The sequence below is a fragment of the Lissotriton helveticus genome, chromosome 8 (genome assembly GCF_964261635.1).
Source record: "Lissotriton helveticus chromosome 8, aLisHel1.1, whole genome shotgun sequence".
Classification (NCBI taxonomy): Eukaryota; Metazoa; Chordata; class Amphibia; order Caudata; family Salamandridae; genus Lissotriton; species Lissotriton helveticus.
The window spans coordinates 1,486,803,889-1,486,830,146 of record NC_136069.1 but is presented as its reverse complement, the minus strand read 5'-3'; the positions used below and the strand labels follow the sequence as shown (position 1 = coordinate 1,486,830,146).

At 40.5% G+C, this 26,258-nt stretch overlaps 1 protein-coding gene across 7 annotated transcripts in view; it reads right to left on the bottom strand.

Moving 5' to 3' along the window:
- The window catches only part of NOX4 (NADPH oxidase 4), an 840,225-nt gene that overhangs the window by 666,008 nt on the left and 147,959 nt on the right, over positions 1–26,258 (bottom strand). Inside the window, exon 1 of one of the 7 annotated variants that reach the window (XM_078658424.1) lies at positions 25,436–25,594. The exons of the other annotated variants lie outside the window; for them this stretch is intronic. Coding sequence (XP_078514550.1) covers positions 25,436–25,465 — 30 coding nt within the window. The 5' untranslated portion in view covers positions 25,466–25,594. Of the gene's footprint in view, positions 1–25,435; positions 25,595–26,258 lie in introns of those variants that run through there. 7 annotated transcript variants of the gene reach the window in all.

Sequence of the window (26,258 nt, the reverse complement as noted above, 5' to 3'; positions counted from 1 at the left end):
AAACCTAAAATACCCCTGTACCCCAAAACCTAAACCTAGCCCTGAACCCTTAAAATACCCCTGTACCCCAAAACCCAAACCTACCCCTGAACCCTAAAACTACCCCTGTACCCCAACACCCACACCTAGCCCTGAACCCTAAAAATAACCCTGTACCCCAAAACCCAAACCTACCCCTGAACCCTAAAATACCCCTGTACCCCAAAACCCAAACCTACCCCATAACCCTAAAAATACCCCAAAACCCAAACCTAGCCCTGAACCCTAAAAATACCCCTGTACCCCAAAACCCATACCTATCCCTAAACCCTAAAACTACCCCTGTACCCCATAACCCAAAACTATATCTGAACCCTTAAAATACCCAAACACCCCAAAACATATCCCTCAGTACCCATACTTACCTTATCCAAACATTAAAAAAAAACATGCTTTTACCATTCATGCATTTACAACGAATTTCGTTGTAAATGTATTCTTGGTAAAAGCATATAAAATGTAATGCCATGCGTTATAATGGCATTGCGGAGTCATGGTACTTTCGTAATTAAAGTATGCGGAGTGATGGTATGCGGAAAGAAAGTTGCGGAATAATGGGTGTTTACCCTCCTCCGGTAAGTAAATTGGCGGCACGGCGGACAACATCTCCAGCAACATACTCATATTTTATCAACACCCATTTGAAAAATGCACAGGTCTCTCTCATTGATGGCCAGCACCGACATACACTTTTAGACACACCTCCCGCCACAAGTTCTAGAATTGCGAACTTTAGAGCTGGGGAGCTACGTTCGAATCTCGGCATCACCTCAACATCCTGTGATTCCAGGCAAATCGCTTTGTCTCCCTGTGCCTACCACAAATGAATGTGTTCTTCTGTAATGTAAATGGTGCTCATGCCATGTTGTCGAGTTCGCGCTATATAATATTGCAAGGAAAAATAAAGTAGGGAAACTTGAGTTCACACACTACTGAACGCGCACTCTTAACCACTTGGATGCTAATGACAAGGGTAACTCGTCATGGAGTGCCCATTCATTTCAATGGAAATTACAGTACAAATCTGCCAGAGCCTTAGCATCCAAGTGTGCATCAGCAGTGCACTGTGAATCGGAGCGTTTCACAGGCCTGTCACAGATAAGAAATGCTATCAAAACGAAATCCTATAAAACAATTTACTACTGGCCGGCAGTAATTAATACCCGGACAAGGTCGGGACGGGCTGCTAGTCATTAATAAAATACACCAATTCAAAATGGCGTTTTCATAGAGAGATAAAAAGTAGGCAATCAAATGAAGCATCGTCAGCACTCGTATAGGTTTTTAATTGCACCATATGTGGAAAACGGCATGATGCACTATTTGAGTGAAGGTGCATCAAAGACCCAAATTCCACTCTGTTTCATTTACGATGCATTTTGATATAGTGATGCTAGCGCCCCACAAATATATATTTTTTTAAAGCAAGCAATTTTGGCAAATATAATTAGAGGTACCTGGTGTGCATTCAAGTTTGTACATTGTGCCAGCATGAAGCTAGAGACCAATTTGGACTTTTAAAACCCACATACATAAATACACAGAACAACATTCAGCCTTGTTGACTTCCTGAAGTGATTGTGCTGATTTCAAAATAATTCCAATTATTTTCCACTCAAAATCTATACATATGCAACCAGGACTTGCCGTATTAATTTTTGGTTAACGTTGGAAATCTTGGAGGTGGTGGAGCTATCAGTTATGCGCCCAGGTAAAACAATCGGCATATATTGAGTAGGGCAGCCCTTTAATCCTCCGCGCTGTTTCTGTGTTTTTCTAATTTGAAGCGTAGCCAGCAGTTGGGTTGTTGTTTATTTGACTCAGGCCTCATCTGCAAGGCCTATGAATATTGAGAATAATTGATGGGCTGTCTTGGCTATGCTGTCTAGCTGTAACATGCTAAATCGTCATATATGTTTGGGCAGGGCATTAAGTGGGCTGAAAAAACTAAGGGTCTCTCAAAGGGGCGTGGCCTATGGAATGAAAGGTGTGGCTTAAAAACACGTAAGCTAAAAATCTGTGCATAGCATAGTGTCCATCCCACCTGATATTTTGCTGCTTCTGTCATTGCATCCAGATATATAATACAACAAGTAACATTACACCTTCAACAAGCCAGGACTGTTGGCTTTGTCAATGGTTCTTAGGTGCAGATGATAAATAAGCACCAACTACTCCTTCTTTGTAGATAACATTGCTAATGCTTCAGTCCTGACATGATGAGACTGAAATAACTATAACGAGTCTCTTTGAATTTACATCAAAGTCAGTGAAGGGTGGTACTACTACAGAGTTAAGATATTTTTTTTCCCCTGAGGGCAAAAATGGAGAACTCGATGGGGACCAGTCTCTGCATCTGGTGAGCACCGGCAGGACCCGGCTCACTTAAAATACTTTCTGTGTCCGTCCGCTCTCCTGAGTAGTGAGTCACAGGCTTGAAGGAAATCCGTTGACACCACGAGATGGCACATGACGCACGTCATGCTTGTAGTCAGGGCTTGAAGTGGGATGAAAAAACTGGAGGTTCTCTCATCTGGGCGTGTCGGATGTAATTAAGGAAGTGACTTAAAACACTATAGCTAAAAATCTGTTCTTAGCATAGTGTGCTGACCCACTGGTTAAACCAGTAACATTACACCTACAACAAGCCAGGGCTACTGGCTTTGTCAATGATTGAAAATTGCATAAGATAAGCAACAACTATGAGTTATTTGTATATAATTTTTAAAATGCTTCAATTCTTGTGGGCGAGTTTGTGGCTAAGGCTAGAGCTGCCGACTTTGGAGCTGAGAAAGCAGTTTCTAGCTTCACGTCGGCTCAACATCCTGTGATTGAAAACATGAATATGTCCTTGTGTAATGTAACTGGTGCTCCTGTTTGCTCCAAGATTGTGCCACATAAAACTGAAAACTGAGTCTCTTTGAAGTTACATTAACTGCTTCGATGCTCATGACGGCCCGGCCGTCATGAGTCACAGTAGACGTGTGCTCATGTGCTCATTTGCATGCAAATTTTCTCTCTTTAGATGTTTTTATAACCCTGCCTTTCCGACAATATCGTAGGCCAGATGCTACTACAAAATGTATATGTTAAATCTAAAGCCTCTATTATTTATAAATCTTTGATTTCCGTCTCGCCACTCTCGAATTAAAACCTCTTTAGCCTCCTTTTGGGTTACTCCTGGCCTATATCCCTATGGAATAAACTTTGGCTTAAAATTCATAAAACTTCCAGGACAGGTTCTCTTACTCAGACACTACTTTTAAAAATAAAATAGACTCCACTTTATTCGTTCTCCATATCAAAATTATCCACAACTGTTGGCGCTTGCTGTTGGTCTTGCTCATGCACACATAGTGCTCCTGAACATATGTTATTTTTATGTCCCAAAATGTTACTCTTTTGCCATATAAAGTTGGAATAAAATTATTCTTATTTTTCAAACATATATTTAATTTAAATTGACCTCAATCTTTTTAGGTTCTTTGAAGGAGCACTGACAGTTAAACGTTTCTAATGGAACTTGGTGTATCTTTTACTTACAGTTGCTTGACAGCAGATTACTGCCAACTGGAAGTGTACATCTAACATCTGTTATAAAGCCCGGTGGTATGCTGTCTGCTACCATCATAGCTCAATAGATATGCAGACTCCATTCTTGGGTTCTGCGATAGTTAGTTAATATGGCTACCCTTCAAGTCATATCTAAACACAGCTAGTGCACTTTTTACTGTCAAACAGACTTCACACCCTGGCACCTGTAAACTTCCATGACTGTTTCAGTTCTCTGACGGTCTTATTAATTTATCTGCACTCATGTCATATTTGTGTATATGTTATTTACATCAAGATGCTTCTATCCAAACTATATTGTATTTCTAAATGATCACCTTGTGGTTTTGCATACATTAATGAACTCATGATTTTCCTCCCCCACTTCCAAAGCAGAGAATGTTCCCAAAAATAAGCTTGCATTCTATACTATAAAGCATGAGATTTTCTATTATGTATATTTAATATACTAGTTTACTGCTCAACACACAGTTACTAGTTTCTTAAAGGTTACTCTTTCTTCATATCTATTAACTTACTAATGTTTTTTTTCATGTTTTTCTACATTGGTACATGTGTATTGTGTCTCTTAATAAAGCTCTTTAAACAGAAGAAACCTGGGCATTGCTAAACCTTTGGTCACTCAATGTGTGAGAGATTCCATCTAAGTTAAATATAGGTACACTCACAGTGAGGTATTGACTTGTTTGGGCAGCCAGACTTTACTCTGCGCACAAGGACATTCAAGCCAGAGTTCGATTTTAGGATATAGGCCTTAGAACCACATGCCACCAAAGACCAAACTAATGTTTTGAAGGGGTAGAGTTGATTGGATTCTTTGTTTGACACCTAGTAAAGCCATCAATGTGATTTAAATTCCAATGCTTCTCCTTTTAAATCCTTTTAAATCCATAAACGATGCACTGCAAATACTAGATCAAAATGGATCCTGTTTACTCATTATTATTATTATTATTATAATTACATTTATTAAGCGCGCAGCTACCCGGAGGTTGACCTCTCCTCGGCCTTTGATACGGTCAAGCATGAGAACCTGTTAGACCTCCTGAAATACAGAATGGGTTTTTCTGGAGCAACAATTCAACAACAACAACAATTCAAAGTCAATAACACCCTGTCCAAGCCCGTCCCAGTATCTTTTGGAGTCCCGCAAGGATCCGCACTATCCCCAACACTGTTTAATCTCTTCCTGGAACCTCTCACCGAAATTTTACAAACCTCTAATGTGCAATATCACATGTATGCAGACGACACACAACTATACCTCAAGATCCACACCCTAGAGGACGTCAAACTACTTAATACAGCGCTTAGGAATACCCAAACGTGGCTGACAGAAAATCACCTCAAACTGAACGCCCTAAAGACTGAATTCCTACTAATAGCTCCTCCAGCCCAAATCCCCAAAATGCAAGATTGGTTCAAACATATTACAGCGTTCAACGTTCAACCTACCATCGTGGACTCAGCGAAATCACTAGGAATAACTTTAGACAGTAACCTCAACATGCAAAAACATATCAGTAGTGCTACCAAGGGAGCAAACTTTCAAATAAACACACTGAGGAAACTGAAACCCTTCCTACCTCACAATGACTTCAAGCAAGCAGTACAGGTGCCGGTGATACCTAGAGTGGAATACGGATGTGTTTCGCTCTGTGGCCTACCCAAAGCGTCAACTGCACCACTAAGAGCTTCAATCAACGCCGCAGCAAGACCCATAACTGGGTCAAAACATAGCTCCCACATCTCCCCGGACCTTCAATCCCTGAACTGGCTACCCCTGGAAGCGAGAATACAGCTGGAAATTGCATGCATGACGCACAGAGCCATGCATCACAAAACACTCAGCTACCTGTCACAGAAACTGACGATTTCGGGTAGGTCTAGATCCACAAGAAATGCAGAAAAATTACAACTGAAACCACAAAAATTCCATAAGAAAAAAACTTATAACAGATCCTTCTCTGGGATGGCCCCTAGAATTTGGAATGCCTTACCCCCAGAAATCAGACTTAACCCATCCACTACCTCTTTTAAAAAGGAAGTAAAATCCATCCTCATGGCCAAATTCACATGAGTATGGGCTACTGAAACCATGTTACGAGATGCACACGTGCTCCCAAACAGAAGACTTTGCTACTGAAACCATGTTACGAGATGCCCACGCGCTCCCATACAGAAGACTTTTATTGATGTTACATTTTACTATGTTGTTTTGATTTTTTTTTAATAATTTGCTTTGTACATATGTTTGGACTTGCTCTTATTTACTGTAAAAGTAACATTTATTGTTTGTATAGCGCCCTGATATCCGCCAGGATCTTGTTCGCGCTCTATAAAACTCTCAAAATAAATACATAAATAAATAAAAATAATCAGTTATCCACAAGGGACTTGGAGCTGAAAAATAATAAACTTTCTAGTGTTTCAATCTTCCTGTGTGCACAAATGTAATGATTTACTCCTTTCAAAGTAATGTGATAAAACAGTCCCCACTGTTTAAATCTTGTGTTCTTGCACTATAAAGTTGTAATACTCCTGTGGTATATCTGATATGTACAAAACTCTCTGAGAGTATGGTCAATAGAAATACTTTTGGGGTAGTTTGTTTTGCCTGATGAATGAAGCCATCCACTGGAGTGTGTGGATACATCAACCTTATTTTTCCTGGACTATGAACCACTGATCACAATTAATGCAATCTATACCATAAAGTGTTGCCAGTTTACTCTGATAAATCAGTCAATCAATCAGGATTTTTGTAGCACATCTGCTACACCCGTGAGGGTCTCGAGGAGTTGTTTTTTATGAATTTGAAGAGTTGACAAAATATGTGATCAGCATTAGTTCATATACTGTTTCACACTTAATTTGATAGCTATCAGATGCATAGTAACCGATGTGGGAAGTGTGGAATGTGCTCTGAGTTATGCAATGTAGGGATGCTACACACCATACATGAATGAAAAGTATGTTTACCTCACACAGTTATAATTTTGGCATTCAAAGTGTTTTTGCACCTTCTTCTTGATCTACAATACCTTTCGTAAAGAGAGCCGTTTCACACATCAATTGTTTATATTCTACTGTTGTAGGTTGAACAGACGTTTGGGTAATGATTATTACTATGTATCTCTTTCCTTCAGCCATTGGAAATGTGCCATGTTTTTCTTGACATTACATTTTGACACATATTATGGAATGCTGGGTGTAGGAACAAGGACCACATTCTTGAATATGCAGAAGTCAAGCGACATAGTAGAGTACTTTGGAATTCTGTAGGAAAATACCTCCTAGTTTAGCGCATATGTGGTATGCTTCGCTACTTTTTATTAACCTTCAAAATGAAATGTAACAAAGTGATATTTTACAATTTGTGTACAACTTATTAGATAGTGACATTAGTACAGGAACCAGTTTAATAACCTAAAGTAAATGCACAGTAGCATCTATGTATTTATCTGCTGTTTCAAAAGCGATATCAATGCCTACATTTCAGATTATTTTTCTACCAGCTTTACTATGAATGGCATGTTTGACCTTATGTTCTTGAAATGTATAAACATTTAAAAAATATATGCCAGCCCCAGGCTATTTAAATCAATTCCTTGTACTGCTATTGTTTAGCCTCAGGGCACTTGCATTCTTTCTAGTTTTTGAAGGATACAGTCTAAATTATAGATGTAATATCCAGTAAAAACATCCCTTTTCAGTGTAGGTGCTATATATAGGCTTAGGTCCCAAGCTAATATCTTTTAATATATAATTCATACTGCTGCTTTGAGAGAATTTGTGGTTTTTAAATATATATTGAAGGCTAAAGTTTGGCAATTACACACTGAACATTTAAATGAAATCCCATTTTGTTTCTGATTAAAAAGCTAAATTAATAACTGATCAATGTCTTGTTTTCCAGCACTGCACTGGGTTGTTTACCTAAAGTGTGTGGTTGTGTAGTCAGTGTAACTGAGAGCATGTTGTTTGTGGGTGAGTTAGAAGACAAGAAGGAATAAGTGGGAACCCTCTAGTCTAGAGCTTGAGCTAGTTAATCAGAAAAAAGAGGGAAATAACTCCAGTGGGATACATTTATCTTGCATTTTAGCTCAACAATAACACATTCGTTATTATTGGGCATATAAATCATATTAACAGTGTGTTGATGTAATACTTTTATCTAGATAGCTTCTTTGCCATCACCAAATATCTAAATATCTCATATATGCACAAAAAATGTATTATGTAAATGTATATATTAAAAAAGGTTCCCAAATCATTGAAACTAGAATCACACTATCCTTGTGTGGGATACACAATTATATCATGAAACGACCAAACATACATTTTCAAGAAATGTTGGTCTAGTGATAGTCCACTTTATCTTGGGCCATCAACTAAATTTGTGTGTGGAACATCTAACAGGGTTTGGATGGCAATACATAAATAAAAAGTCTTTTTAGCATTCAATATGAATTTCTCATTGTATTTGGGTGACACGTTTCAACCTGTTGAAATGTGGCCTCTTCAGGATGGAACAAGTGAGTGCGAGTCCACTGACGGTGCAAAGAGATTATTTATGTCCTCGGGTACAAAAATTGGAAGCACTGAGAAGTTATACCCCGGAAGCCTGTGGCGAAAACCACCAGACACAATCAACTTTGGTGCTCTTGCTGTTGCATTGGTTGTAGGACTAGGACACCCCCGATTCTGAGAGGCGGGTTAAAAGTAATCAAAAAGGAGAAGATGGCTCCTTGAAAAGCATGAGAGCTTCTGTGCCTGGGTGGGTGCTTGCACTATATTAGAGAGAGTGTATGAGTAAATAACCTCTGTTATATCACAGCTCTTTGCATCGTTTGTGCAGATAATTATTTAGGTCCATAAAGTCATTTGTAGGTATTGGTCTACTTTTCCAAATTGATAGATGTTCTTTATGGGATTTTTTTGAACCCTATTTCAAGGCAAGAATTTAATGTCTTAACAGTGCTCTATTTCAGGAGTATCCTGACTCATGCACTTTCGACATGTTGGACTTTTCAGAAACAAATGTAGGAGGAGGGAAAGAGAAAAGCAATGATTGATGCCTTGGCAAATATTTTTCACCGTCAGAACCCCGTTCAAAGGGTCACATGGTTAGCCTGCTTTTCCCGTGACCCTCTGAACAGGGTCCTTCCACCAAATTATAAGTCAGGCCTTAGCTCTCCCTCATGTCTTACCAGTTATTTGGCAAGTGGGTCAGGTTCTATAGAGCATCTCTATGTCTCTGCACATCCCCGACCAGTAGAACAGAATGTCCAACCTATCCTGGGTCTTTTTAATGCCGAAGTCTCCTGCTAACGGCATTTCATGAGCCAATAACAACAGGAAATTCCTTGCACTGATTAAACCACTAGCATGCTCCTGGTCCATTGTTAACAATTCACTAGCTCACCATAAAGTAGGGCATCCTCCTTGGCAACATAGAGTTTCCCGACTACTTCTTTGCTGACGTGTTCCTGGGATTAATTCCAAAGTCTTACAAGGGTAGAGCACTCCTCCTCTGCCTTGTGGAAATCTTGCCAGAGAGGCCCTCCAGCAGCTAGCAAACCCTGCCGCTCTGGAAGCAACCTAGACTCCAGCACCTGATCCATTTCAGAAGCCTCATCCTCCCTCTGGAATAGAAGCGATGGCCTCAATGATTATTGCCTACCCAGAATCTGCCCTTTCATGGGAACTACCTTATCCTGGTTCATGCATATCAGGAATGATCCCAAGCCCACTCTGAGACTATGTGCAGCCTGTGCTCTAGCAACACATCTGATGTTGTCGAAGCCATAAAGGCTTGGACAACATCAGATGTCATCAAGCCTGGGGTGATCAAATCATTGCCCAAGAGTCATATGGCACCTTGTTTTTCCTTTACTCAGACATCATTCATGGCCACCTTGCCATTAAGCTCAATCTCAACCCTGGCAAGTGGATACTCCATGACCTCTCCACCTGCGACCAAACCTGTATCCTCGGTCCCAGAGAGTATCTCTTCAGTCTTAAGGTACTTCCTCAACCATAGTTAGGAAGGCTCCAGTACCAATCAAGACAGGCACTACCCTGCCATTAATACTAACTTTCTGCACAAATCTCATCATGTTAGGATGAATGTGCTTTAGAGCATCTGGTCCTCTCTCTCAGATGTCCATAGCTACCAGGTTGAATCCAACCGGGCCCTCTCATTTCCCTTTCACAAATGTGTAACATGCTTGCTATCAAGGGTGCTGATGGGTCAGGGTCTTTCTCTTGACAATCTCTCAAAGTCTCCCACCGTTTGGCACTTGAAACAAGTCACCACCTTGGGCTTGAAAGAACTTCCCAATACTCTCTTTTAATGCAGCTTCTTCCCAGACACACCATAAGAATTTCCATTCTCTGGGCCCTCTTCGATTCCAATGAGAATTACTGTGGTCCGTACCCTCCAGTTTGGAACCAATCTGTGGAGAGTTCCTTTCCCCCTTTGACTTAGAACCATGCTGCTCAAGCCCTTTGGGAACCCCAACTAATTGTCAGCCAACAATGCAAGTTTTGCTGGATCCCTCGCCATAAATTCTGACAGCTGTTCCCTCAGCACAATAGAGCACTCTTCCTTAAGTTGCTCTGTCACCATCAACTGGCTAAGGGACTGGAAGTCCTTGACCACCATCCTTCTCACCCACTTATTCCAATCACACAATAAACCATGAATCCAACTCTCAAATGGAACAACATCTGCCCTCTTGTAGTCCCAGAATCCCTGAAGGTACTAAGTTGGCTTCAGCCCAAAACGTCTAATAACAGACTCATTCACTCATAGACCATCTGGTATAGCTAGACATCCTCCCAATAAAGGCTGTCCTTCCAGTGGCCTGCGCTTCATAAAGACAGCTGCCTTAGGTGCCTCATTCAAGGCCTGTGCCTTAAAAGCAACCTCAAAGCTCACAAACCAAGATGACATGAACTTCCACACACACATGTACAAGATATCTTAAAATCTTGGTCAAAACCTGGTCTAAACTGGATGTAGAGACATTCACAAGCGATACTCACAGTCCTTTGAGGTTAGGGCTCTAGTGTTTGATAAGCGGATCCCTGAGTCCCACTCACCAAATACTAGCAGCAGTGTTTATTTCCCATTCACTATAGGCTACATTCACGTTAGACTCCACTAATAGTCTGGGTCCTAGGAGTCCCACTCTGACTCTGTATGAAACTCAAAAGTGTTCCAGCACCAACACACTATCTAGAATGCAAGTTCCCCCCACAACTGACTGGCCTGAAATCAGTCTTATCCACACCAGCAGGATTGGAGCAACTGGCGCCTCTGAGCACACTGCCTCCGTGGGCACTGAAGCTGCTGCGGCTGTCTCCGGTTAGTCTTTCACACGTGACCTGGGTAATTGGGCTGTTATCAGCTGTCCACGAGTTCCTCATATGCGGTCCTGCAGTTGCTGGGGAATTCTCAATGCTCCTCCAAGCTGGGTAACTTCTTCGGGTAGTGAGGAGGTGCAATGATCCTAGTGCTAGTCCTCAGTCACGGCTCAGACTTGCTGGGTCACCCTGTCGGCATCACTCCTCTGATGATGATCTTCAAACAGGTCATAATTCTTGCTTTGTCCCCATCACCCTCTGGCATACGGGGTCACCATGCCTCCACTGCAAACAGGCTCCGACCTGATCGGCACAGCGACTATCTTGACAGTGGCCCCTTTTGGCATATAGGTTCGCTGACTTAACATCCGAACAGGGCTACGGGCCATTCTTCATGGCAGTCCCACCTGGCATACATGGTCTTCAACTTTCCATGTACACAGGCGATGACTCATTCCGTGCAGCAACAATCATGGCTCACTTCTCAGCAGCCTTCCTTTTGTATTCGAGGTATGCAGACTTTCCCTGCACAAGAGCAACAATCTGATCATTGCAGCAGCCGTTTCCTCACACCTTGTTAAGTGGATCCACTCAACAGGATTCCTCACTGGTCCTGGTCAACAGTGAATACAGAAAAAAGAAAAGAACAAATGGCTGACCAAGTTTAAGCACTTCAAATCCACATGTACTATATATTGAGATACGGTGCAACTACTTCCAGCATCTGCTGTCCAAGGATACCAATAATAGAAGAATGTTCATGAGTATGGAAGGTGCACTCTGTACGGAGTCAATCAAAAGTCAATGTCATCTAAAATGTTCTTCTTTTATTAAGGTAATCATTAAAATCTGGCACACAACCAACGCGCTTTGTTCCCTGATGCCAAAGAGAACTTCGCCAGGGCTTGAAAATATAAAGAACGGATCAGAATATAATATCTAGAAAATTATATACATATCATAGCGCAATTGACATCACATCCAAAATGGCCATATATTGTAAAATCTCAAGTAAGAGAAGTACATGGTTCATAGCATAGAGGGTACGAGAAGGTCACAAGAGTCCCATAGTAGGCTCCAAATCCAAGGAGCGATAATATTGATGGTTCTTATTGTAAAGTCTTCATAATGCGAAGAATACGGAAAACGGCATGCTAACCGGCATAGGGAACGAAATGTGTTGGCTGCGTGCCAGTTTTTAATGATCACCTTCCGTACTTATGAACATTCAACAGTGAACACACATTGTGTGACCCTTCTATTATTATGCAGGAAAGAGCAACGTAATTTTATTCTTTTTTTGACTAAAATTAAATTTTTTTCAACTCGAATTTTACCTATTGTTTATACATTTGGCATTTAATTGAAGTAATATCTGACAAGAAGTGTATTCTAATTCAACAAAAGCCTCCATCATTTGATCTACTCCAAAAAGAGGATTAAGGAAAAAAGGTATTTTTGTAATTTATTGTTTGAATGACAGATTTTTGAATAAATAATTAAGCTTAACTTTGTTAACTGTATGATTGGTCTTGAATCATATTCACTGCCATTGAGTGTTAATCCTCAAATAGGGATGATATCATCTTAGAAAGGTAACATTTGCAGTGATGTGCATGTTTTGGTGTTTTCATTGCACAAAATGCAGATTTAAACATCTACATTTCATAGGCTAACATGAAAGTGTGGAAAATATTTCAATAGCGCTTGTGACATTTGTTAAATATTTCATGATTGCCTGTGAAATCTGGGCTTTATCGTCATAATAGCAATTCTCAAACCACCATGAAGAGATCTACCACTAGAGCCAGTTGGTTTATGTAGCAATGGGTAGACCAATTCATGCATTGGTGTTACCTAAATTATGCAGCATGAAAGAGCAAATTATTGAGCATTATGTGGCACTTTCTCTGAAATAGCATTTTTGTTCAAAATCTATAAATTATGTGGCACACAGTAATACCTTAATCATGCGATAAATATTTTGCAGCCACATAATTGTATAATTCCACTGGTCCTTACCATTTTCTTATCTATTTATGAAAGGTAAACTCAACCTAAACATTCTAGTTCCATTCAGAGCCTTTTGATAGCTGCACTACTATCTCCACAAAACTGCTTCAACAATCTCTCTCTTCTACAGACAGATCTTGATTTGCAACAATGTAAAACATTACTTTTGCTAAGAGTCTGCATTCTTAACTACATAACTATTTTTCTTTTCTTTTTACTGCAGAAAGCCACACAGCACTCTCCATTATTTCACTTACAGATTCCAATAATAAATTCCCTGTTTGAAAAAACACAATTTTCTAGAAAACACATTTTTGTAAATAAGCATGTCATATATATATATGCACAACAGTAGCCAGACTGCAGCCCCAGGTCCCCAGGACGGAACAGACGACCAAACGAATCCGGTATGAGGCAAATAAGATTTTAATAAGGCAAACTCAGCAGCAAAGCGAACGGACGTGTTTCGGGCGGATGCCCTTGATCACAGTCAAATGTTTACCCATCATGCCTGAATTTTTAAAGTGCTAGTGCACACCATGTGATTATATTAAACATGGAAAAAATACTACTACGTTTCTATGGCACATCAGAGAACAGAGGTGGGTGATAGCCAAATTCAATATTTATGTCACACGAATGCGGGTTGATAACTGAATAAATTCATATAAAATAGCAAGAAGGTTTCTGCATAAATGCTTAAATATGGTTAACACAGTATTGAACTATCAATAAACATCTAATGGGAATAATCGAAGTTTGTAAACATAATATTCAGTGCATATAGACAATTTGGTTTAAAAGTATAATATAAATACTTAAAAACATTTTACGTAGAAAATTAATTGTTATCCTAAAAGCTTGTCCTATATTGATGTGCAATCCTACGCAATGTAAACATAACATTATGTGCAAAAGATGCTGATAAATACTGTACTGTAAAAACCATATATATTATTTACAATCCTGCGGGGGCATCTGAAATGGATGGCAACCCCTCTATTATATATATATATTCACTAAAAAGCATAGGTTTCAGGCATGCTGTAATTAGAAATTAGCATTTAAAAAACCATTGAAATTCACTGAAAAAAGCATAGGTTTTAGGCATGTTATAGTTAGAATTTAGCTTTTAAAAAACCTTAAAAATTCACTGAAAAAAACATGGGTTTCAGGGACGTTATAGTTAGTTGGACATTTTACTCGTACAAAACCATAGAAATTCCCCCGTTATAGTTAGTTCCGCTAATGCACTGCTGATGACGTCACATATTACATCATTCATGACATGGATAAGTCTAGGTCTTGCTGTGGCACGAAATCGAGTTTTAATATAAATGATATAAAACAAGTTTGTGATGATATAGAGTTACGTTTCTTTTCTAGTCAAGAGAAGTGTACAGAAAAAAACAGTTTGATAAGTGTACATATTGAAGAAGAGATGGAAGATAATATTGATGTGAAATTTGAAAAAGAAATAACAACGTTTAAAGTAGTTTCTGCCGAAAATCCCAACTATTTTTGTATTTGTTCTCGACGTACTCATTATAAAATTCAAACTAAGATTGTAGATGTGTTTTTAAAACGTGAAAAGGATAACATTGATAAATAGAAAGAATTTCCTGCTTATCTGTTTGTGGAAGCTCATTTTAAGTTACGTACTGTACAATGTATTTTTAAATTTTGTTATAATAAATTAGAACAAAACAAAATGCAAGCAAGGGTTGTCCATAAGGACTTATAATTAGTTGCTATACCTCCTAAACGTATAGAGTTAAATACATATAAGGCCATACTTATACAATATGTGCACCCTTTTCAGGCTATGATCCGTATGCAGCCAAAAACAGGTAAGCTGCCTTCAACAGATCTATAAAGAGGTTTAAAAGGAAGCGTTGTGTATTTACCTTTAAATTTTAAGAAAAAAGTTGAAACTGTTAGTGTAGAAAGAGACGAGACTGCACCTGTAGTCATTCTTGGTAAAGGTATATCCACAAAGAGTCGGAAAATATAGCAAGAGTTAGTATATGTCACGAAAGTCCAAAAGGCTACATTATATCTGGTGCAAAATAATATTTACTATAAAATTGTAAATGTCGAAGAAGAAGAAATGACTTTAGAAGATGAAACACATATTTCAAGTGGACAATTCAAGAAAAGAAGTAATTTATGAATATTGTACTATACATACTCTACATTCAAAAGAACTGATTGGACATACTATTGAATTGTTCCAGAAGAAAAAAGCAAAAAGAACTCCCATGAGTGTGTGGGAAACAAGTTTGGAAGCTCGTTGTTTTCCACAGCTCTTCCCTACTGGAAAAGGTAGACGATATGATAAATTACCAGTTCAGATTCTAGCTTCAGAATACTGTACTTTACAACTGTACTCAGAACAACCAGGATTTCCTCAGTGTATTCCATAAATGTTTCATCTTTTGTTCCATACACCTACACTGGGGTCAGCGGAGCTCATAATTTAAATTGAAACATGATTTATTTATTAGAGAGAATTGTACTCCAAGTCCTCGAAGTTTGTCAAGAGGAAGTGACTAAAAACATTCCTCGATGTCTGTGCTGACTACTGCCTTTGATGTACACTACCGATAGCAGGGCTCACAATTCACATCGAATTGAGATTCTGTGGCTCGCCCGCACCACGCATCATCGCTGGCTGCGCAGACGCTAAATGCTTCTGATGCCCCTATCTCAGTGCAGCACAACTCATGTGCCCTTTCTGATACAATATTTTGTGTATAATTTCACATCTGCCGTCCTACCTCAGTGTATCACAAGTCATGAAATGAAACCTTTATGATAGAATCTTTTCTGTATGATTTTATATCTAGCACCCGTTCCTTAGTGCAGCACAATTCATTGACCCTTTGTGATTGAATCTCTGTGTCTGATACAATGATTACTGTTGTACTTGTTGCCAGCACCAACCATTCCCGGAGGGTTGGCGTACAATCACCCCACCCACACGCATCCACCACAGACGTCACTGGACATGTGACCCTGGTAATAAAAAGGAGTCGAGCGCACATGCCTGTACCCAGTTCCACTATCTATCTGTGTCTGTGTGTTCATTATGTATGCAACATGCTGCCCCTAGGCCCTATCACATTACATAGTGCTCTGGACAGCGTATGCAACCATATTACCTTTGACAGTGGGGGAAAACTTTAGTTATGTAACTTTGTCTCTGTCATTGTACAAGTACGTACATAGAGACTGCATCATTAGAGTACTACAAGCAGAGTGTATAGTGAATTTATAAGTGTGTGAGGATCGTCGCAGAGATTGTATAAGTACATATGTTGGTGCAGCCTAACTCCAACAACGAGCTTGTCTCTAATTGGCTGTCCTCCGTATGCCAAAAACTGAAACTTCAACTTTCTATGGCCCTGTATTGCTACAGCAGCAACAATCCACTGAATGCGCGATAAACATTCATATCCACACAGATTTCTCATGTCCACCATCTTTCTTGTGTGGAACTATGGATGAATATTGGGTCAGTAATTCCTCGTAACTTCCATGTTGGTCATATTGTTGGAATTGGCTCACAGAGTGACACTTTGGCTTTTGCAACCAGGGTGACGGTATCACTCCAACACGGACACCCACATGCCAGTGTTGTCAGATTTTTTTAAGTTTTCTATAGCCCAAAGTCAACTACAAAGTAGCCCAATATTGCTACTTTAGGGAAGGAGGGGCAAGGGCAGCGTCAGGCAGGCGGTGAATGCATTGGAATTGATGTTGCAGCAGGATGCCAAGTAAATATTTGTCTAATAAAGCGCTTTAACATACTACTTTGCTGGAGCGCTGTATATATATTTATAATCTGGCAACTAGCACAAACCAAACTTTTACCACACAACCAGCAAAATATAGCCCAATTGTGCGTGATCTAGCCCAATCTGGCAACACTGATGCCACAGCCACTCCCTCACAGCTGGTATACATCCACACCACACCCATCCAGCACAGGCTCACAGGACACTAGACCCTGCTAATATAAAAGACCGGGCGCACATGCTCTACGCCATTTTAGAGTTGCTCGCAGCGCATGCACTGCGACCGGCACAGTCACACCACCACGGTGATGGCCCGTCCCAGTGGTCCAGACACTTGATGTTTTGTATGCTCTGCTGTACCGCAGTGTAGGCATGAGCCCAATAGCAAGGGCCTACCACCACGTGCGTGACCTCACTTCTCACTGGCTTAGTAGGACCGCAAGCACTGAGTGGGTGTACAACCTGTGATGATGATAGGTGCACTAGTCTGTCATCTGCCATGGCGATATCAAGACTCAGTACCAAATTTGAGTCCGATTAGCTTGCAGAATGGAGCTGCATGATGTGAAGGGTGCCATGACCGTGAAAAGGTGAGCAGTGAAGCCTTGGTGCGCAGCGTCGGGCAGATACCTCTGGGCGGCGGGAGTGGATGGGGTACAGCAGCCTGAATGCAGAAAGACGGCAGAGCGATTTAGGCGTAGCCACTCATATATACTCTGCCACAGTGTGGGATTGGTAATGCGGGCACTGGTGCAATGCCCGAGTGGCTGGTGCCGAGTTCCAACTGTAGGCTGCTTTTTGGAGCAGTCTGGGGGGCAGATTTGGGCTGTGTCGCTGTTGTTTGGATACAGCCAGCGGCCCATTGGGTGTCTGAATGGCCTTTCAGATGGGCGTCATTACCTCACATTTAGCAACATGCAGAGGTGTCACTTTCTTTCTCTCGCAGGGCCGCTCATTAAAGTATGCATACCTAACGGGGCAGGGGGCCTGAGCAGAAGTCGCCTCACTTGTTTTTAAGTCACCAGTGTAAACAAATTTGTGCGTTTTTTTGTATCTCCCCCCGCTCCCCTTTTTTAAATAAAATGTTGCCGAAGCTCTGTTTTGAGGAAAGGCAATATGCAAATGTGGGCCACTTTTTCTTTAGCGTGCCCGGGCCGATTTTGAATCCTAATCCAAGCCTGCTCTGCCATTACTAATTCTGTACTATCTTTCAGATGTGGGAGCTTGAGAGTTCCACTAGGTCGCGGCACGTGGTTGGAGACAGAGCAGTGACACAAAGGTAAGCTGTGACAGCGTGGGCACTCAGTGTCCCTCCTCATCTCTTCCTTTCTCTCCCTTACACTCTTTCTATCTCCCTCTTCCTTTTACATTGTTTGTCTCTTTCTCTCTCTTCCTCTCTCTCTGTTTCTCTCTCTCTCACTCTTCCTCTGTTTCTCTCTTCCTCTTTCTCACACTGTTTCCCTTTTCTCTCTCTCTCACGGTTTCTCTCTCTCTCTCTTTTCGTCTTTCTCACTCTTTCTCTCTGTCTTTTTCTCACTTTCTTTCTTTTTCTTTTTCTCTCTCTCTCACTCTCACTGTTTCTCTCTTTCTCTCTGTCTTCTGCTCACTCTTCCTTTCTTTCTCTCTCTCTTCCTCTCTCCTTTGATGGACGCAAGACGCACAATCTTATCTTGCTTTTTATCTAACAGGCCGTGAATCACGAATCGACATTCACCCCCCCAACACCACCAAAGCTGAACGCACGGAATATCTGCGATGATGCATGGCCATCCTGAATGCATGACAAAGTTGCTTCAGCACGTTGTGGGCCCTCTTACACACACGCCGGTGGCGGAAGGTGAGCAGAGAGACTTCTTTCCGCAGCAGCCGGCAGTCACCTCTGGGCAGTGGGAGTGGATAGTGTGCAGCAGTCTGGGCGCACAAGAGTGCACAGACACCTCTGAGCAGTGGGAGTGGATGGGGTGCACCATCCTCATTGCGCATTAGCGAAACAAAGAATTACGCGTGTGCATGTTGTATGTACTCTGCAATAACTAAATCTATACTATCTTTCAAATCACTAAACTGACGGTGCACTATGTCCCGGCACGTGGTTGGAGACACACCGGTGGCACCAAGGTGAGCTGCAAAGATTTTCTCCAGTGTCAACACTCCCTCTCCATCTCTTCCTCTCTCTCTCCCACACTTTCTCTCTTTCTCTGTCTCTACCTCTCTCTCTCATTCTTTCTTTCTCTCTTCCTCTCTCTCACTTTTTCTCCCTCTCTCACTTTCTCTCTCACTCTTCCTCTCTCTCACTCTTTATCACTCTTCATCTCTCTATCACACTGTTTCTCTTGTTGTCTTCCTCTCTGTCTCACTCTTTCTCTCTTTGTCTGGCTTCCTCTCTCTCACTCTTTCTCTCTCACTCTTTCTCTCTCGCTTCCACTCTCTGACAGTGATTCTCTCTTTCTCTCTTCCTCGTATCTCACTCTTTCTCTGTCTTCCTCTCTCTCACACTGTTTCTCTCTTCCTTGTAGCTCACTCTTTCTCTCTTCCTCTCTCTCACTCGTCCTCTCTCTCTCTTCCTCTATCTCACTCTTTCTCTCTCTGTCTTCCTTTCTCTCACACTGTTTCTCTTTCTCTCTTCCTTGTATCTTACTCTTTCTCTCTTACTCTATCTCTCTTTCTTTGTCTTCCTCTCTCTCGCTCTCTCTCTCTCTCACACACACTCTTTCTCTCTTTCTCTGTCTTCCTCTCTCTCTCACTCTTTCTCTCTTCCTCTCTCTCTCTCTTTCTCTCTCTCTCTCCTTTGCTGGACGCATGACGCACCATCTTATCCTTCTTTTGGTCTTGCAGGCTGTGAATCACAAATGGACCAGCCACGCCACGGCTGTACATAGTTTTATTTGTTGTTGTTTTGTTTTAATAAAATGTGTTATATGTAAATCTATACATGCCTAAGATTCTTATTTCTCCAGCCTCACAAGCATCTTTTTATTAATAGTTCGTAGAGGGACACTTCCGGGCCTAAGAAGGTTTTTGGGGGTATGCTGGTAATGTGGGAAGAGGGTGCGTAACCTGCTAATGTGGGGAGACGGAGCGTGAAAGGGTATCTCTCACAGAAAGAGCTCCGGTATGTTTTCAGAAATGCCTCGGACAGATGCCAGCTGACGGACAGAATCACAAAGTGGCTTTTCAATGCTCATATAGTGTGACTTATGAACAGTTCATAACCAGGCTTGCAGAGGGACAACTGCGTCCCGTTCGCTCGACTCACAGAGGCAGAACTACGAGCTGTCCGCTCCCAAAGGAACAGCAGCGTAGTAGCACGCAAGGGTAGACAGCTGCGAGCCGAAGGACTGGCTTCTAAAGGCATAGCTGCGAAGTGGTGATGTTGGGCACAGGGAGCATGAAAGGGTTATGTTCCTACTGGTGTCCTGGAAGTTGTGCTGCCTGGCGCTCACCTGCTTCTCCTTTATTGTTAATAAATCTTAAACCTTCACTGTGTCCAAATCATCATTACACAGAGCTCCGCTATATTTAATTGGCCCCGGAACCTTTCTTTTATAGAGTCACTCGATGCGAGGCACAAGATGGCTGCTAACAGTTCCTGGTTTGAAGTGTTAGCAGCCAAACAGAGGACACTTCCTGCTTTGACGTGTTAGCAGCCAATCAGAGGCAAGCTCGTGCTCGGGAGTTAAGCACCAACCAGATGTATATATATTTTTTCCTTTAATATCTCAAAAACTACTGAGCGGATTTACACCATTTCTACAAAACAGTGCTTTCTGGACCGAAACCTTTCTCCCTGTCAAATTTGGCGTCATTCCGTTGAGCAGTTTGACCTGTAGCCTTGTCTAAATTTTCCAATGGAAAATGCATTGAGAAAACACGTTTTGACACCACCCTTTTTCTCAGCGCCCCCTTGACCAATCACCCCTAAGCTTTCAAGATGGGGCTGATCAAAAAAGAGAAACTTTTTCGAAAATTTCGTAAAGAATCGCAGAAGAACGCCAAAGTTATAAGCAGATGGAGGGCTCCAGGAGAAGGGGCGTGCAACCCCCCTCCCAACATGGGTGAAGCCCCGAGACTGCGGGGACCCCAGCGGGCCCCCGCAGCCCCAGCAAGCCCCCGCTATTATTTTTTAAGAAATGCCCCCGGGACCTAGCCCACCCCGGGGTCTCATTAAAATAAAACACGGGAACTCGTGACCCCAGCGCGAATCGTGGCGATTTCGGTTTTAAAAAAATGTTTTTTTGGGCCCTTGGGGACCTCCTGGGACGCCCTAAGCAGGCCTATGGGGGTCAGGGTGTTTCTACCCAGCCCCCTTATCTTGCTTTCTACCTTTGTTTGTTTGTTTTCTAGCGACTCCAAGCCACAAGATGGCTGCCAACACTTCCTGGTTGGCAGCCAATCACAGTGAAGCTCGTGCACCGGACTTAGGCTCCTCCCAGATATCAAAACTTTTATTTTTCGAATTTCTCAGCAACTACTGAACGGATTTACACCATTTTTTAAAAAAGGTTGCTTTCAGACCCACGCACTACCTTTGTGCCAAATTTGGGGTAATTCCGTTCAGCAGTTCGGGCTGTAGCTCGTCGCAAAATTTCCTATGGAAATTAACATAGGGAAAACGCGTTTTGGGACCCCCTTTTTTCTCAGCCCCCCTTGAGGAATCACCCCCAAACTTTCAGGAGAAGAGCTGACCTGGATAGACTTTGTTTTGGAGAATTTCAGGAAGATTCGTCAAACTACACCCAAGTTATTAGCAAATCAAAAAATGCTTTTCCTACGGAAACTAGGTTCTAACTATAATTACATACTGGCGCCCGCCAGTAGGTAATATATATGATATATATATATATATATATATATATATGATATATATATATATATATATATATATATATATATATATATATATTCACTCAAAAAACTATACGTTTTAGTGGTGTTATAGTTAGCTGGACATTTTACTCATACAAAACCATTGAAATTGCTCCTATATAGTTAGTTTTATTAACTATATTTCGCGCACCCGCAATCCACTGCTGATGATGTCACATATTAGATCATTCATGACATGGTCAGTGACATCACTGATGACATCTCAAATGACATCACTGATGACATCACTGATGACATCATCCAGTGAATGTGGTTTGCTTCGTTATTTAAATATGCATTATATATATAGCAATTTGCATTGAAGAATAAGTGGATATATATAGATAAATATTTGGATGGAGGATTTAGTAGCAGTGTAATTGACTGTTTACTTGACCAATTTGTAATGTCTCACTAAATATAGTGGATAGTGACTAAACTGTGTGAATATCTGTATCACTTTGTCAGTTGTTGTGTAAACTGATTCTACAGTTGGTTACTAGCTATTAGTTATTGATTAGTTAACTGAGTATTTGTATGGGAGTGTGAAAGTGTGTGTGGTTCGGTGGGGGGTGTGTGACTGTCCAAAGATGTGTGAATAGTTGATTCAGTAGATATATGAAGTTAAAACTACATGTTCTAACAGTTGTTTGGGTGAGTGAATATCTTTATGGGTGTGGTGATAAGCAAATACATTTCTCAATGGTACAGGTCCAACAAACTAGAAAAATAAAAGGCAGTGTATGTGTCAGTTGTTGTATATAAATAAGTATACATAAGACACAATGATTGTGTGAGTGACTGTATGGATAACTGTATACTTGTAATAATGATTTTATAATTCACTAAGTATGACTTACTATCTAAATGAATAGAAGAAGTGGTGTTTGTATAAGTGTTTTGCTAAGTAAATATGTAAGTATGATCCATTGTTTGCATAAGTGAGTAGGATGACTTCATATGTGAATAGGATGCGTGCTGTTGTTTAATGTCGATATAGATGTATAAGTATTTTTGATAGTGTTCTATTGTTCATTGACAGCATGTATGAGTGAATCCATAGGTAAGTGATTAGATGTGTGTATACATCTATGAATCACTGAGTGGATTTTTAGATACTTGTATTGCTGTGACAATGGATTTAAATATGATACTCTGTATTTTACAAAGAGTGATGAAAAATTGTAATAGTGTATGAAAAGGTGTATGTGATTGTCACGTGGATGATGTCATCAGTGATGTCATCAGTGATGTCATTTGAGATGTCATCAGTGATGTCACTGACCATGTCATGAATGATCTAATATGTGACATCATCAGCAGTGGATTGCGGGTGCGCGAAATATAGTTAGTACAACTAACTATATAGGAGCAATTTCAATGGTTTTGTATGAGTAAAATGTCCAGCTAACTATAACACCACTAAAACTTATAGTTTTTTGAGTGAATTTCAAAGGTTTTTTAAAAGCTAATTCCTAACTATATAACTCCTGAAACCTATGGTTTTTTCAGTGAATTTCAAAGGTTTTTTAAATGCTAATTCCTAACTATATAAGGCCTGAAACCTATGGTTTTTTCAGTGAATTTGCACGTTTTTTAAAATGCTAATTCCTAACTATATAAGGCCTGAAACCTATGGTTTTTTCAGTGAATTTCAAAGGTTTTTTAAATGCTAATTCCTAACTATATAAGGCCTGAAACCTATGGTTTTTTCTGTGAATTCGCAAGGTTTTTTAAATGCTAATTCCTAACTATATAAGGCCTGAAACCTATGGTTTTTTCAGTGAATTTCAAATGTTTTTTAAATGCTAATTCCTAACTTTATAAGGCCTGAAACCTATGGTTTTTTCAGTGAATTCGAAAGGTTTTTTAAATGCTAATTCCTAACTATATAAGACCTGAAACCTATGGTTTTTTCATTGAATTCGCAAGGTTTTTTAAATGCTAATTCTACTAGCGGATAACGTTTTTATATATTAAAACGTTTTTTAAATCTCAAATGCCTGCTTTGCTAACAGAGTTTCTAAGCACAGGCTCTTTTGTCTCTGGTGGCCATCTTGGGAGACTGCATATCAGAATTTTTTTAATGAAATATAAGAGGATTTGAGGAGTTACTCAAAATGTGCCCTAATTTTTCTTTCTTCAGCACTAATCATAATTTCTATGGCAAAATGAACCCCTTCATTTTATTCCTTTGCAAATTAAATGTTTTAAGTGTTAACACTTTATTCCAATCAAGATGACTTCAGGTGTGCCATACTTTTGTCATAAGTAAGACTGTTAGTGCTCTAGTTGTTCTTTAGAACACTCTGGGACATTCTGTCATTGGGCTATAGTTGGGCTACATCTGGCTGATATTTGGGCTACATTTGTTTTTTTTGTCTCTGGTGGCCATCTTTGGGCTACATTGGGCTACATTGGGCTACATTTGGGCTCTAACATATATATAGCCCAATGTAGCCCAATATATATTTTTCAAAGTTAATTTTCGTAAAAACCACTGGAGCACATATCTTGAGACATAGCAAAGGCACATCGGGCTACCAGTCCCTACAATTTTGCCAAGTTTGGTGGAAAACCATTCAGCCGTTCGGGCTAAAAGTGAGTCCAACCGGCCTATGGAAATTAACATGGGGAAAACACGTTTTGGGACCCCCCTTTTATCTCGGCCCCCGCTTGACGAATCCCCCCCCAAACTTTCAGGGAAGGACCGGAACGCCGCGAGGCAAAGTTAAGGAAAATTTCAGGAAGATTCCTCAACCGGCGCCAAAGTTATTCTCAATAGAATGTTGCGATTTCCCTATGGAAAACAATCCTAACTATATATACCTCCTGGCTATCGCCAGTAGGTAATATGTATATATATATATATCCAAAATAAATCCACAAAGTAAATGTCTTGCGCTCTCGGGCAAAAAGGTAGACGGGGATCCAAAGATCTTTAAGAAAGCAGTTTAATACACAACGCGTTTCAGCAAGAAAGCCTTGTTCACGTGTACCAACACACAGGAACACCAACTGTTAAATAAAGTTTTCATACTACACAGCAATAGTGAAAATAAAGGTCGGACTACAAGAAAATACATGGCAGACATGTTGGAATGGTGTTAACTGCATAGTTTCTGATTACAAGAGACAAGAGCCCACATTTGTTCAAAATCACAGCGAGGCCTGATTGTAAAATAATACATTGTGAATGGTGTTATTGAGAAAGGTTGAATTAACCATAGTTGTCAACATATGAATAACAAACACCTAATACAGTTGTAAATCTATGTCGGAACAGTGTAATTGTACCGCTAGTGTTCTGAAGCCTCAAAACCTTAGTAAATCTCGGAATGGCCTGATAGAAGGACGCGTTGTGTGACAAATATTACGTGTGCTAACTCAGACTCAATAAATCAATTTAAGGAAATTCCTTTTGAGAAAAAACAATTTAAGGAAAATCCTTATAGGAAAGAACACAATATTGGCAGCCATATGTCATACTTGCGATATGTTAATCAGATGTAACATAAAATGAAGTAATTGCGTTAATGCATGTAATCATTCGCCCAGTGCGGCGCAATGCATCTTTACAAATAAACGGCAGATAAGACATAAATATGGCGCAATGGTGCATGCAGCCTGGAGGAAAATCCACCGATGAGCCAATAACATGCATGGTGCAAGTATGGTTGGAATCATGCACTAGAAATATATAAAATCAAATGAAATTGTGATTCCTGCTGCTGCAAATGTGAGTGTCCTATTTATAAGCAATGCCCAACCTGGAATGGAGTTCCATGGGTAATTCTCATAGTGAGGTGGCAGTAACAAGCCTGCTACTGTCCCAGAGAGTCAGGAGTGCTATGTCAGCCGTGGGCTGTATATTTGAATAGTGAAAAGGTCTGACCTTGGAGGTTGGTGTCTCAAAATGTGATTTAACCACGAGCTGTGATTCCTGGAGTGCAAAGGTTGGGTGCGCCCGTGCAGGTGAAGTCCAGTGATGGGCCCCCTCCTTTCCTCCTGAGGAAAACAACAAAGAAAATTATATACAAAGATGCATGAGTGAAATTGAAAGAAGAAGAGTCATATAAACAATTAGAAATAATTAAAAATACAGAATACAATGTCAGAACAGTATATATACATTTAGAGAGTACTGCAGATATCAGAGGACACATGCTGGTAATAATATCGATTATTCTCTTAGATGAATTGCTAATTCCTCATCAATGTTCAGGCCTCCCGGAAATCTGGTTTGAAATTCAATAATGAATTTAGACTCGCGTTGTCTCAAAATTAGTAACCGGTCACCCCCCCTCGGATGCCTGGGGACCTGTTCCAATATGAAGAAATTTAAATCAGCAATATTGGAAAAGTGTAGTTGTTCAAAGTGACGTGCAACAGGGTATTTGGGGTCTTTGTTGGTTATGGCCCTAAGATGTTCCAGGATTCTTTTTTTGGCAGCGCAACTGGTGCTGCCAATATACCATAGTTTGCAGGGGCATTCGATGGCATATACTACAAAAGTAGTACTGCAGGTGAGAAAGGAGGTCAGATTTTTTGTAATGTTGTTATATTCTACAGATCCTCTATATTTACTATGTT